The sequence below is a fragment of the Kogia breviceps genome, chromosome 13 (assembly GCF_026419965.1).
Source record: "Kogia breviceps isolate mKogBre1 chromosome 13, mKogBre1 haplotype 1, whole genome shotgun sequence".
NCBI lineage: Eukaryota > Metazoa > Chordata > Mammalia > Artiodactyla > Physeteridae > Kogia > Kogia breviceps.
In genome coordinates this window covers 73,226,666-73,241,278 of record NC_081322.1, presented here as the reverse complement: position 1 = coordinate 73,241,278, position 14,613 = coordinate 73,226,666, and the positions used below count along the sequence as shown (strand labels likewise).

The following is a 14,613-nucleotide window of genomic DNA, read 5'->3' as shown; positions in this document are numbered from 1 at the left end:
CTGCCACAACACTGAAAATTTGAATTCTGGATTTCATTTTAAACGTTAGAGTTAGAGATGCAGGCTTCCTCATGATCAAATTATACTCTACTTTGTCACCTACCTGGTCGGTAGATTTTGTGTGGTGATCTCCAGCTTTCACCTAGAAGACATGTGCTGAGCAAACAAAACCATTGAAATTATTTTTTATACCAGTCAGTCTGTTTCTATTATTGTCACTCTTACAAAGTAGAGAGAGGGAATATACACATTTAATAAATAGAAAATATTTATTATACAGCAGTATCAAGATTATTTGACAACAGACAGTAACAAGCCAAAGGAAAACACTTTTACAAGAGCTATACAATTTGTATAAGCACATACATTAAGGTGGAAAGTTTTTGTCCTTTTCTTATAGGGTATGTATGTGTACATTTCCAATTTTGAACAATTATAATTTAAGAGCTAGTACTCTATTGTATTCAGGAAAACTTTTAATCATGATAATAGTAGGCATTCAGAGTAATAATGTGACTGGTGTTGAATGTGTTCACCAAATGTCTCAGACTAAAACCTCAGGACAAACTGATATAGTATTTGAATAGTAGAAGCAGTTTTCCTGATCTAGTCTTACTTTAAAAGTATCTGAATGCACAAGTCCTGATCTTAAGAACATATGTCAGTGGCATTAAGACAAAAAACCTGTTTCACTAATAATAGATAGTATACTTTCCCTTGCTAGTCTGCCAATTAGTAGACCGTGTATTAAGCATTGGAACCATCCATTTTCCTCATTCTGCTTCATGACAGTGAAAATATGGAACCGAAATCCATGTTTCAGTCATGAGGTCTTTCTACCAAAGGTGTAATAAAGTAATTTTTTAAAAGGAAAGGCAGTCTATTCTTGATATAAAATTGACTAAACTTGACAGTAGAATATGGGAAGACATAAAAAATATGAGCTTCAAACATTGGAGTGGATGTTAAATTCTGAACAAATGATGCAGTGAGTATTTAAAGAGTCTAAGATACATTTTGGCTGAGAAATCAGCAGCTTCAACATGAAGGAAGCATATTAAACACGACTGAACATAAGGCATAAACAAAGATACTTAAGGGGATAAGATTCATTCCCAAGTAATACAAGAAATCAAAACAGCAAGAAAAATCTCTTTTACTGGGGAGAAAAAAGGGAAGCAAAAAAGAAACAACTGGATTACATGTATGTGGATAGTATACACCGCAAATAACAAAAATAAAAAGACTAGTTATGAGTGAAAATATAGGAATAAAAGAACGTGGAAATAAAAATTAAAAGAGATCAAAAAGTGATGAATAAATAATTTGGGAAATCATGACCAGACTTAGAAGTGAGTATATGCTTTAAGCACATAAAGCTCAAGAAGCTGTGGAAAATGAAGAAAACAAACAAACCCTAAAGAAACCTGAAATAATGTAAATACTGCCATTTCAATCTTATGTTTTAATAATGATGTGTGCAAGTTTATAAAATGTACCTTTTTAGTGTTACCCACAGTTTCTGCGAACTTTTAGTATAACAAATTTTCAAACCTCTTCATTAATAACATATTTCCACATCATAAGATATCTGAAAAATAAATTCCCTCTTAGAAGAAGAGGGACCATCTGAGCAGCATATGAAAAACACTGGACCAAAGCAGTCAAACCTTCAAAGAGCTCCTGTAAATACTGATGGCAAAATAGCATATAAAATGTTATTTGGAACATAAATATATCTACACTATACTGGAAGACAATCTTCTCGTTGCAGTTAGATTGACATTACTTTGCACAAATTTCATTATCACAGGTATATAAGGACACAGGAACACATTCACTTGCTAGTTACAGGGACTTCAGTGACAATTCGAAAGAATTATTTGTCATTTAAACCAATAATAGTTGCTATGAGTACACCATTAAGTTCAAAGATGGATTTGTTTCTGTAGCACATAGGAGAAACAATGGCACCAAATACACATACTGCATCTTAGAAGTTCAACTGGTAAGTATTATTTGCTACAGTAAATGGAAGGTAACAATTTTGCCACATGGTTTGTTCTCTTTAACATAAGGGCAAAGGAGAGCCCCCTTGGCACACAAGTAAATCCACTAAAAGTCTTCTGCCGCTGTGAAAACAATCTCCTGTCTGGACTTCTGAAATCACCAATAAGCGAGCATCAGATATGGGAAGCTGATTTTTGCTGACGGATTTTGTTCAAAGCCCCAAGCTTATGCACTGTCTTGCTTCTCATTCCGCCCTCCCTTAGCACTCCTGATGAAACGCTTTTTGGTGGTAATTTTGCTCTTATTCCTGTTTTCTAAATAAAGGGAAATCACAAAGCAGCAAGGTATCCACACACCTTTCTCCAAGTGTGACAGCAAGGCTGGCACTGGATGGGTGCAGTCGGCGAACAGTGGCCCCTTTTTGGGCCAGTTCCCGAGTGTCCCGAAGACCAGGGGTCTGTGGGCCCTGTAGGGAGAAGGGCTTGAGAGAAATGAGCTGCTGTCCATCACTGTTCTCCGGGTGATTCCACGCCTGCCCCTCCGTCACCCACCTGCTCTGACTCCACCATGCTCGCTGGAACACCATGACGACGAGCTAATGATTCAACTGGGCGCTCCTCCCGGGTTGTCCCCTTCCACGCGGGGCCAAGGGTGTGGGCATGTATATCTAAGCACAATGGTCCGAAGAGATTATGTTGGTTGATTTTGTTCATTTTTGCTATTAAAGTTACATACTATACGGGATTGTGCTTTGTCAGAATTCCCTTTCTTCCCAGAGAAGGCTTTTGAATAATTCAAGAATCAGAATCTTCGCCTGGATCACTTTTTGCTGGCAGAGTCCCGCGTCCCTCCCGCTGGCCTTACTAAGACGGCAGCCGCGACCTCGTCCTTGCTCCTGACCTCACCTCCCCCAGCTTTCTGCAAGTCTCCGGAGCTGCTGGTGCCCCCTGACCACTCCTGCTTTTCCCTGTGGACACCTCCTCCCTACAGGGTGGAAGAGCTTTGCTTATAGTCCCTCAGGATGACAGAGGCGTAGGTCACGTTGGGAGGGGTGCAGAGCACCGACTCGGACACGGGGGAGCTGGGCGCCGAGCTGCCCGAGGCCGCCGAGTCGCGGAAGGGGGACGGAGGCGTCAGGGCGGGCGAGTCCTCTGGGGTTGGTTTGCTGGCCGCCCGCAGCTCCTCCTCCTCCTCCTCCTCCACTTCGTCTTCCTCCGTGTTCCCTTCCCGCTCGTACAAGTACTCCTGCAGGAGCTTGAACCTCTCGCTGTCGTCCTCGTCGTCGTCCTCGGCCGACGGGGAGACGGGCTCCTCCCCGAAGGAGCTCAGCTGCAGCGGCAGCATCTGCAGGTGCTGCGGAGGCGCCGGGGGCGGGAAGAGGGGCCGCAGCCCGTCCCCCGGGGCCCCGGGGACTGCGAGCACCGAGTTGAAATCCGGGATCCCGGCGCTGAAATTGTTGACCACTCCCTGCAGCTGGTCCATGAGGGATTTCTGCGCTGGCGGCGGCGGCGGCGGCGGCGGCTGGAGGGGAGGGGGCAAGCCCCTGGGGACGGCCGGGTCGGTCAGGAAGAGGGGGGTCTCCTCTGCGGTCAGGCAGGGCGGCAGAGGCGGGGTGCTCACCGCGGTTGGCACGCGTCGGTGCACCACCATGGAAGGACTGCTGGGCGGGCTGAAGCCGATCGGCCGGGCATCCTCCTCCTCCACGCTGTAAAGGGTCTTGGTGCTGGTATCGGAAAAGGTCAGGCTCTTGCCGGAGCCTTGGTAACTTTTAGTGAGGGGTTTGATGACGGCTGTTTGGTTGCAGGCCGTCTCATTGGTCTTCACGTGCACAGAGAGGCGGTGCCACATGTGCTGTCCCTTGGGCACCTGTCTTCCACCTGGTTCAGACCATGACACAGACTTGCCATTAAAACTATGAATAAAATAGAGATGGGTTTATTTGCAGGTATATCATGCACACAGGATGACATACATAGAAAACATTTGTTAGCCCACCTCAAAGCAATTTGACTCCCCCCTCGACGGTATGTATGCTTGTCCTCCACACCCCTACTCTCTCCTTATTATACATCCAACACCAAAATCTGCAGTGACCACACGTTGCCTCTGAAGCAACCTGGGATTCCATCCACCTCAAGACAAGGTAGGACATTTCGACCCTGAGAAAAGTTGTAGGGGAGAAGAGCCAGCTTGTTGTAGAAGCAGCTCTTTTCATTTAGGTCTATGATTTCACAGCTATTACACACACACCCACACACATACACACACACACTCTAAGGCAACGATAAAATTGTTGCTCAGTGCAAGCCTTTGAAAGATTCCAAAATTGATGGAGGAAACAAATTAAAAATAAAATCTTAGTTATACATGGACAACAGAGCATAATGACCATAGCTATTGCCTCCCTTTCTTCTTAGTCCCTGGAACAAATTAAAACACACGGATAAAGCTACTCTCATTGTCCTGTGAAATTATAAAATACACCCTCTCAGCTGCCCATTCTGATATGCAGGTATTTCCTGTGTTAACAGGGTGGCGTGATTAGGCACATGGCATCTGTACAGAAGAGAAAAAAAGATGACAGAAAAACCCAGACCCATGCTTCACTTAAGAGTTTCCTAACTTTTGGCTTTCTTTTTATTTCAAAGTATTATTCCTGACACATACAGTGGATCACAGTTCACATAGCAGCTAGTTTGGGATTTTCACACTGGCAGCATTTAATGATGTGTGTTTGAAAGAGACAGAACTGGAAGGCCCAGAAAAATACAAAAAATACCCATATCCTGCTTTAGTCTTCTTGCATAGTTTGATGCAAATGTGACAAAATTAAGATTCAGACAAAGCAGAAGTTACTGAGACCAGACTCCTCCGGGGCCTTTTCCTCACTGAGCATTGGTGAAGAAAAGTCTTAGGGCACCAGCAATCCTCCACACTTAACCAACTTTCATTTTCATGGGATCCTTATAAAACCAACCAAATAGAATATATCTCTGAAGAAAAAAAAAGAGAGAGACATACTGGGTGCATATACTACAAATTCTATTCTGTCTGTTCTAATAATTCTGGTCTTACTTTCAGACTCAGTTTATTTTCTGTATAATTTTTAGCAGATGATGGTACCTTAACATAGCATACTATTACTAACAATAGTGTTAATACTTAAATCGGGAAATCATTTTTTCTTCTTTTTTATTTTTTCAGGAGTTTGCTTTTTCTTTGTGTCCATGAAAACAACAGAGAAAGTAGCACAATGACACATTTTTGACATTAAAAGGAAGAGGGAAAATGAGTATTTTTTTCTTAGGTGGATGTGTGAAACAGACTGTTTCATATCGGATTCTTTTGTTTGGAAAAATGTAGGAAATGATCAATAGTTAACATAACGGTTTATTTAATCATTTTGAAAATACAAGAATGACTACTTCAAAAATTATATGTGAGCACCACATTTATGATGAAGGTAGTGTTTTGACATTTCAAATTTTATAATCCTGAAAGTGAAGGGAGTCAAATAAATACAGATTTGTGTTGAAAGTCTGATATAAATTATAGAAAATTCTGGATATAAAAGTTTTAAAATAGATATAACAGGTAAAATTTTCTCATTATTTGGGAAGAAGGCAGTTCCTCCATATATCTGATAATCTGTGCTGTATTTTTAATTGTCCAAGAAAAATCTCATCTCCAAAATACTATATCAAAATTAATATTTCACTCAAATGTATGCTTAATACACTCTCTAAGAATGTATATCTGCTTACAAATGTGAAATTACTGACGTATCAACTTCTACACTCTCTTGTTAGAATAGCTGACTCTCTCCTGAGGTGAGCAAACTAAAGAATGAGCTGGTGGTGTTCTGGCAAGAGCAGTCAACCAGCCAAAGGCAAGACCAGAACCCACAGCTCCTCTTCTGAGTTTGAAATTCCAGGCCAGTTCACCTCCTACTTTCACCTTTCTCAGTTTCCTCCATCTCCCACTCTACTCACACTTTTTCTCTCCTTATGCATTTAATATGCCTCTTCCAGAAAGTATAAGACTGCCCAGTTGCCTCTTGCCTTGCATAAATATGCTTTAGTGTAATTTCCAACTGCAATGCTTTGCATCCCTTTCAATTGCAATGGAAACACTTTTTCCTTCTCCAGATGCTTGCCTCTCCATGCTCATTAAGAAAACACTAAACTAAAAGGCTGCTTGTGTCATTTAGGGGTGTGTGTGTGTGTGTGTGTGTGTGTGTTTTAAAAACCAGTTCCCTTGAGAGCTAGTCTGACCTAATTCAATCAGTAGGCTTAGATATCCAAACAAAACATTGCCCAGTCTCCATATATGCCAGCAAAAAAGGTAACCTTGTATTGCTGGGACTTAGTTCACTCTCTGGCGCCCTCACATGGGTAGTTTTTCACCTTGTCCAGGGGTCCTCTATGAGCCTCTTTTAAAATCATGTAAAAGGCATTATTAATCATCTTGCAGACAGATATGATCACAATTTAGTTCTATTTAATCCAATAGCAATTTTATTCTTGTGATGGAAGATTTTCACCCTGGCTGTCAAAATTAGCAACTTTCCTTCCCCTCAGAGTCTTGCTCTAGATTTTCTATAAAGTGCTATTTAATTAGGAAACAGTTATAATGCCCTAGGGAATTTATCAGATTAAGAAAATTAGATTAACCTTTTTTTTTCAAGGACAAAATAAATTGCTTCCTAAAAACCAGAGTGGAGGAAAGGCACAATCTCAAAGAAACTGCATCACAGGGTATAAACTTTGGTCTTTCTAGATTAGTTATTTTTAACCTACGGTTCACAGACAGCTTGCATGGTCCATGAATCTACATGTACATTAAAGCATTGTTTTTAGGCTGAATCAATATTATGTTTTTTTAGATTATGGGCTGTTATTTTTTTTTTTTTTTTTTTTTGTGGTACGCGGGCCTCTCACTGTTGTGGCCTCTCCCATTGCGGAGCGCAGGCTCTGGACGCGCAGGCTCAGCGGCCATGGCTCACGGGCCCAGCCGCTCTGCGGCATGTGGGATCTTCCCAGTCCGGGGCACGAACCCGTGTCCCCTGCATCGGCAGGCAGATTCTCAACCACTGCGCCACCAGGGAAGCCCTGGGCTGCTATTTTTAAATGCAAAATGCTGTTATGATAAATGGTACTTCTAGTACCATTTAGTTACAAGTGTAACTAAGTTCTGAGAAGCTTTTTTTCATGTTTTGTGTTCAAGTGGCCACTAATAAAGGTACAATTACTATCACAGATTCAAGTGAAGGTTTAATAACCATTTTCATGTGAAAAGTGATTATCCTATTTGAAAAGGTTGAGAACCCATTGCTGTGATACTAAGAAGAGAAAAATTTGTAAAATATGGGGCAGCAAAAAGGAATAAATGCGTTATAAAGATGCAATATTATTATGAAATAAGACTTTTACTTAAACCCGGATAACTTTAATACATTGTGTTCCAGCCATCAGCTTCTTCATTCTATTATTTAATTTCACTTGGTTCCCTAATCTTAGGCAAAGCAACCTGTTTTAGAAACACCAAAAATTGTCACAAAGCACCCGACCTTTCTTGCTCTGACTTCAAAAGACAGACATCAGACTGAACAATCTTATATTTGAAGATCAAATGCAGTAGTGTTTGGAGTAAATACCTAGAGTGGCTAAATATATTTACTGATATTGAAGTGATTGGAGGAAATCGCTGTGAGGCCTAGGAGGAACTAGAGACATGGAGGATGATATACACTGAGAGTCCTGTAGAGCTAAGCAGGAGGAGGGCAGCGGCTCCAGCTCCAGCAGGCTTGGGATCTTGCTTTGGTGTTTCTTTCGTTAGATAAGTATCAACCCCCCCCCCCCCAAACAGAAAACCCAATATTTACAGCACTTTAGAGAATAGTTGGAAGTGGGTGGTGTAAACCGATTAGTGTATCTTTTTTTTTTCAGATAGTTTACCTTTGGCATTCAGAGTGGTTCTGTCTGTTTTATTTGTTTCGGTGAGTACTAGTTACATCTACAGAGTACACTGCTCTCTGCTGCAGAGATGTCTAAAATGGGAATAACAGTGGGTGGATATTTGAGATCAGGAGGGACGCATCCTGCACAAGCTGCCTGAGGGGGAAGCTTGCACAACACCTGTCTCCATTATGTCCAATGCAAGTCTTTGCCACTAGGCTTAATAGCTGCACAACAGACCTAAGGATGGCCCAGAGAGCCCAGACAAGGCAAGACCTCCCCAAGAGGAGGGAAGTCTCGCTCCTTGGAATCTGAGGAGGGTAGCATTTGTTTTCTTTGAAAATGAAAATGGAAAGAGGAAATGCCATTGGGTCACAGCGTGGAGAGAATGGCTCACCAAGTAAACAAGCTATGGTCACAGGCTTGCAGACAGTTCTGCTGTGGCCCTGCAGCTACGACTGGGACATTTGGCCTTTCAAGGAGGAGGTGGAGTTGCCCTGAGACACTTCAGATGGGATGCCAGAGCTGCCCTGTCCAGGTATCTCACCTCCACCTGCTTCAGCAAGCTGGTACTAGAATGCAGTTTGAACAGTGATTCTTGTAGCACATCAGGCATAGGACTATTTGAAACCATTTGAGTCAGACTCCTGTTTTCCCAGGCAACCCCAAGTTAATCTTCAACACAAAGAACTCCCACTGACTCCAGTTTCCCTTCTTGAAAGCTTTCCAGAAAAAATATGCATATTTTGTATATATTCTGTATATATATATATATATATATATATATATATATATATATATATATATATTCAGTATATATATATCTATATATCTTTGGAAGCTTATCTGAACATATTTAAAATTTCTCACCTTATTGAACCACCACTTCTTGTAAGGTAGAGAATCTGTGAATGCATTGGTGAAGACAAACGCTTTTCCATATCATGAGAACATGGTAGTTTCTGATGATATCAAATCTTAAATGGCATTGTGAATTTTATCCCTCTCCTCTTTGATTCTAACCTCGTCAAAAGCTAATCAGAAAACCATTTGGATTGCTGAAATATACAATATCACAAAGTCTAAATATACAGTCCTCCTTCTAGAATCTTTAGATCAATCACATTGACTATCCTAAAGTTATATGATTCAAGATAAAAGACAACATAAAGAAAATCAGTTTGCCTTTATTAAGCCTTGTGCTTTCTCCAATGAATTAATAAAGAAAAAGACATCTACAAGTGAAACTACCTCATCAATAAAGTATGTAAGAGCCCATAAACTGTGTCTGGGTGTAGGGTCTACTGTCTTGAGAAAATTGACAAATCTATTTCAAACTAAAGAGTAGAATTCTGATGGTCACTAAACTTTTTCTAAGTACATTTTAAATGGCCTTTGGCTCAACCTAATAATGATTGCTGGCTGAGGAAAGAAATTCTGGTGCCAAAGTTTACTTAAGACATCATGTTGGTACAGCAGCATTGTTTTGGCAGAGGTACACCAGGTGTAATTATATTCCTCCAGGAGGTATAGATGAACCTAATTATGTTCCTTTTGAAGAAAGTTCAGGTCAAGCATTATCATTTTTTTCTATGCTCCATGCGTGCAGACCTATAATTTTAATAGCAAGTCTTTCGAAGCTTTTCAGCAATACTTGGAGTCCTGACATTTCCCCTGGAAATATAGGGCAGTTGCATTGCCCTGCAGGGATGACTTCTCAGGGGCAGGAGAGATCTAGGCAGACCATAATGATCCAGTAGGCAGCTTTATTTCTATCACTAGTCCCTTTGCCTTGCTTGTTCACAAAAGCTGTGGAAACCGAAGGTCACAAAAAGAACATATCTTTTATTTATTTATTTTTTTGCAGGAACAACCAAGGCTAAAAATAGTTAGTCTTAGTCTATGGTGCACAGCTTAGAAGCTACCAATCTCCTCCTGATCCTTTACTATCTCTAGAAAGCTTGAGTAGATCTTATTTCAAAAGTTCTTTACAACCAAACTGTTAGCTTTGCTGACTGCTGCATTACTTTTTGTCACCCACCAACGATGGACCCACTTTCGGCCTTTGTTTTTGCTTTTAGGCACTCACCTTTAAGTCATGGAATGTTAAGTGACTCTCTTCTCTCTCTGGCCCTGCTGTCATGACACGACAAGCACATCTACTAGTCCCATCAATCCCTTTTGACAGGCAGCCAGCAGCTGTCATAATTGGGATGTCCTTCCTGTGTTCTTGGTCAGACTCAACCCTTGGTGCAAGAAACACTCAATGCTTTTTTGACTTGGGAGAATTACAGAGAATGCATCCAGCAGACTAGAGTGGCTCTGATCTCGATGTGCAGAGTCCTCCCACCACCACTTATTTTTCCCTCCAAGAGTCAGTACGATTTGATTGAGACCACACACTTTCTATTGGGGCCTTTCCAGAGAATGTCAGAACACGACTTCCCAATGCACTCCACTGAGTGAAGAGAAGAGACGCTAGGGCCCCATTCACCAGGCTCCACAGCCAGGTTCAGTAGCAAACATTTGAACAAATTGGGCTTTTCTCATCTGAAGAGCTATTCAAGCCACAGACACCTCATCAGTGAGCTCCCTCCTGCTGCAGGAATGTGTACCTTTGACTCTCCCAGGAGTTTGAAGGGCTGTAAAGGAACAGCTGAAAATGACCACAGACTCCGTGCACAATGAATTGAACATGGTCTATGTTCTTTTGTTGACTTAAAGAGACACTGTCAAGATCTAAAGGTCAAAAATTGGACCAAACATGCACCGGTTTTATCAGATGGAGAAAAATCTGATAAAAGCACTAAAGTTCTGGGAAAATAGCTACTTTCCTTTTTTTGGTTTTGGTTTTTGTTTTTGCAAAACTCACTTTTTGTGGGACTCACAGAACTTTTGTTTTGTGCTCCCCAGGGCATAGGAGGCACCCAGCAAAGGCTGGTGTCCACCTCGTCACACTGACATTATGGAATCCTCCCATAAGTTCAAATTATGGCTTTTACTTTAATGCAGACAGGATCATATCAAACATTTGGGTAGCAGCAAAAAAAAGGCAAAGAAAGAAAACAAAAGAAAGAGCTCTGTTTGCCAAGGAGAAGCTGACAAATTTGTGAAGGGGGAAAATTCACTTTCAAGTTTGTGAGTGGGAGTCACAAACAAAAGTGAATCTCCAGAATGGGGAAAAAACATTGCCTCTTGCATCAAAACATAAAAAAGCAAAAAAGACTGACAGCTTGACAGTGTCCTTTTAAGAACGATGGACCATCAAATTAAGGCAGTCGTGCAAACCATGGCACGTAAATGGTTCCTCATTCTTGATTGGCATGCACCACATCTGTTTCCATGTTAGAAAGTAGGAAAACCCAGGAGAGAGAAAGCAAGGGGCAAACCACTATTTTTTCCATGCAGCTTCTCTTACACATTCACTGCAGTGTGTGGGTTTTCAAAGCTGCACATGTGCCGACGGACACTGTCTGGTGGGCGAGAATTCTGGCTGCCTCTTCCTGAAGATGGAAAAGAAAAAGATACCCAGTGAGTGAGCGGTTATACACGTATATAGAGATGGCAATCACACCACTTGGGCAGTGCCAGGGCTGGGGTAGGGCCTAGCTTGGCTCCTGAGCCTTTCTCCACGTAACCTGCACCTTCACGTCCTGGATCTTCCTTGTGTTGCCCAGCTGTTTCTTACTGCCAGGCCCAATTCTGAAAGTCACATCAGTGGAGTGCATTCTTTCTTTTACCATGTGGGACCGTCTCTTTCCAAGTGGCAGATGCTTTTGCTGCTGTGTGTATGTGTCTATCCCAAATTGGCTCTTTTCCATCCACTCTTGAGACTCTCCTTTATTCCTGGAGGCAGTGGACTCCACCTCAGTCTTCCCACCCACCAACCCTCTTAAAGGATGCTTATGGGTTTATGTCTTACACGTGACTTGTAGTGCTAATTTTACTCTATATTATGTTATCATAAAAGCAGTACTGTCACTTAGCATAAAGTCACATGTATCTCTTGGCCCTCATAAGATGGAATGTATCTTGTGGTGGAAAGAAGGGAAGGGGCAAGAGATTGGGTAAGCCTCCCACCAGGGAAGAATGTCATCTCATTCCCTGGTTGGAAGTCTCCTTGTACAGCACAGTGTGTGTGTGTGTGTGTGTGTGTGTGTGTGTGTGTGTGTGTGTGTGTGGTAAGGGGAGAAGAGCCCTGACTTGACATGACCAGGATGATGGGGCGGCCATGTGCAGGTGGCCTTTCCAGCATCTGTTGGAGTGAGGATCCGTGGGTTTCGCACAAGTTAAGGACACATGAGTTTCCCACTTTATTAGGTGGTGGGATAAAGCCATCTTAGTGTCACTCCACATACGAGGGCGGCCAATCATAGAAGAGAATCTGAAGAACAAGATGCTAAAGGTGAACCGTCAGCAGGTGCTGTGAGTGGTGTGGATAAGGTCACAGTCATGAAGCCCCTATAGGTCTTTCTAGAAACTCACAAATGTTCTGTCAATCATCCTTGGGCCACCTACCCCAAGATCCTGGTGACAATTATCCAGTGTCAATCAGAAGAGGACCACAACAGCTCCAGGCAAGTCAAAGAACTTTGTCAACTCTCCTATCTCTTTTTCCCATCAAAGCAAGCAGAAAAAGGGCAATTCAGAAGCGGGGAGAGGCAGAGATATTTCAGGAGCAGACCATGTCCCTTCCCAGTCCAAGTCTTTCAGGCTGAAGCCTGACATTGTTCTGAGAAGGAGAGATGTGAGTTTGAGGTTTGAAACAAGAATACAGTGGAATATCTTTTTAATACCTGAAAGCAAGAAATCTAGTATGAATGCAGAAGGTGAGAAAAAAAGATTTTTCATAGCACAGTTGAAGGTGAAGGAGAAAAAATAAAATTGATCAATATGTATTTCCATCAAGTTTGGACCATTCAATAAACCATTTGAAATACATGATCTACCCAGAACAATCTGAAGTCCTCATCCAGAAATAAGAACTTGAAGCACCTTGGTATAATTTTATTACCCCTACAATAATCAATTTACTTAAGAAAATTAGACAAAGATAATGCTTGTTACTAAATGAGGCAAAGTAACATGACATTTAATATGCCCACCTGAAATTACAAAGATCATGAAAACAGTAGTAGATGCCCAGGAATAAAAATATGATGTTTGAATATATAATGAAGTTACTGGTAGAAAAGGGCATTTCACCTGTAAACTAATGTTAAAGCAACTTCATTTCTCATGAAAGAAGGCAGAAAATACACTCAAAGCATTTGGCTTTGCCTTGCTAAACTGCCTGCATCCCCTTGAATCCTCCAATTAACTCCCCTTTAGATAATGTCTGTATGTAGCCTGGTCCAGTGGTGCTGGGAAGGCAGGACCCTGGCAGGGCTGGCTTCCTGTCCCCGTGACCAATACAGACACACGGCGGGTCCCTCATCAGAAGGTCCCTGTATTCAGGGTTTAGTGCTCTGTGGTCATCTTTTTGATATTCATAATCATTTTATCACTTAATCTGTGTTTTGTAAGTGATGCTCCATGTGGAAACGGAGCATGCACTGGGGGTTTAAAGCCTCACCTCAAGCATGACCCTGCCTCTCCGGACAGGTTTTCAGTTTCTTGTTCCTTGCACCCCACCTCCCTCGCTTGGGGACCAGAGCCCATCCAGCCTCCCACTACACACCCCTGCCCAATGATCGCTGCCACCCTCCTCCCCTGCCAGGGGACTGTGGGAACAGGTGTGGGAAGATCAGACCAGGATCAGGTGCACATGCCCAATAACGTCTCAAGGCAGCCGATGGCCGTGGCCAGCTCCTCCTTGAACTGGCAGGTCCACTGTGCATTTGGTGAGGAACACGGCAGGGGCGAACCTCTCGCTCACCCTCCACGCATGTACCTTGCCGGTCCCTGTCCTGTTGTTGCAATACCCTTGAGGGTTGCCAGTCTACCATGGGCTGGGGCAGGAGGCACCTGGAAAGGGGAGATGCCTGGTTCAGTTTCTCCGTGGCATCTACCCAGTGACTGTCTGGAGGGGAACCTGGCAGCCTGAGCGTGTATGCCAAGTCACTGAGTGGCTAGCTGCTGCACCTGGCAGGGTCTGTGCTGGCTCATCAAATATCCCCCGCAAGGGAGTACTGCGTTACATGGCAAATAAGAAACCAAAATGACAGGTCTAGAGAGAGACAGCAGAAGAAAAGAAAAGGCTTTATATTTTAGTACGTTTAACATTTTTCCCTCTATGTTTTCAACCAGGGGCTACGGGTTTTCATTTTGCACTGGGCCATGCAATTGATATAGCTGGTCCTGTCTGCTGGGATGTATAGATGATGGATGATAAAAACCATGGGGAAACGTCTTGACAGCTTAGAGACTTGTCCTGCTGACATTAGCATAGGTGCACACAGTGTGGCATGAGGGACCGCTCAGCACTTGTGTCTCCTGGGGACTGGGGCAGGAAGCTCTGTGGCCTCTGTAGCTGACTTGGAAATACTCTTGCAGTTATGGACAGTCCTGTGGTTGCTTTGGCGGTTTCAACCACATTGACAGCCAAATTTCACATAGTAACTCCAAGCAATCCCAAAGCCACCTTTAACTATTGATTGAAATACTTGAAAAATTACATGGTTCCATTTCTTTAGTCTCTGACTTT

General features: G+C 42.5%; 1 protein-coding gene across 3 annotated transcripts in view; it reads right to left on the bottom strand.

The window, feature by feature from the left end:
* Positions 1 to 254: 254 nt before the first annotated feature.
* GRM1 (glutamate metabotropic receptor 1) overlaps positions 255 to 14,613 on the bottom strand; it is a 371,221-nt gene continuing 356,862 nt past the window's right edge. Inside the window, exons 9-10 of one of the 3 annotated variants that reach the window (XM_067010975.1) lie at positions 11,386 to 11,470; positions 255 to 3,922 (exon numbers count right to left, since the gene is read on the bottom strand). In XM_067010975.1, coding sequence (XP_066867076.1) covers positions 11,410 to 11,470 — 61 coding nt within the window. In that variant the 3' untranslated portion in view covers positions 255 to 3,922; positions 11,386 to 11,409. The remainder of the gene's footprint in view (positions 3,923 to 11,385; positions 11,471 to 14,613) is intronic. The other 2 variants (XM_067010976.1, XM_059035994.2) reach the window with 2 other exon arrangements.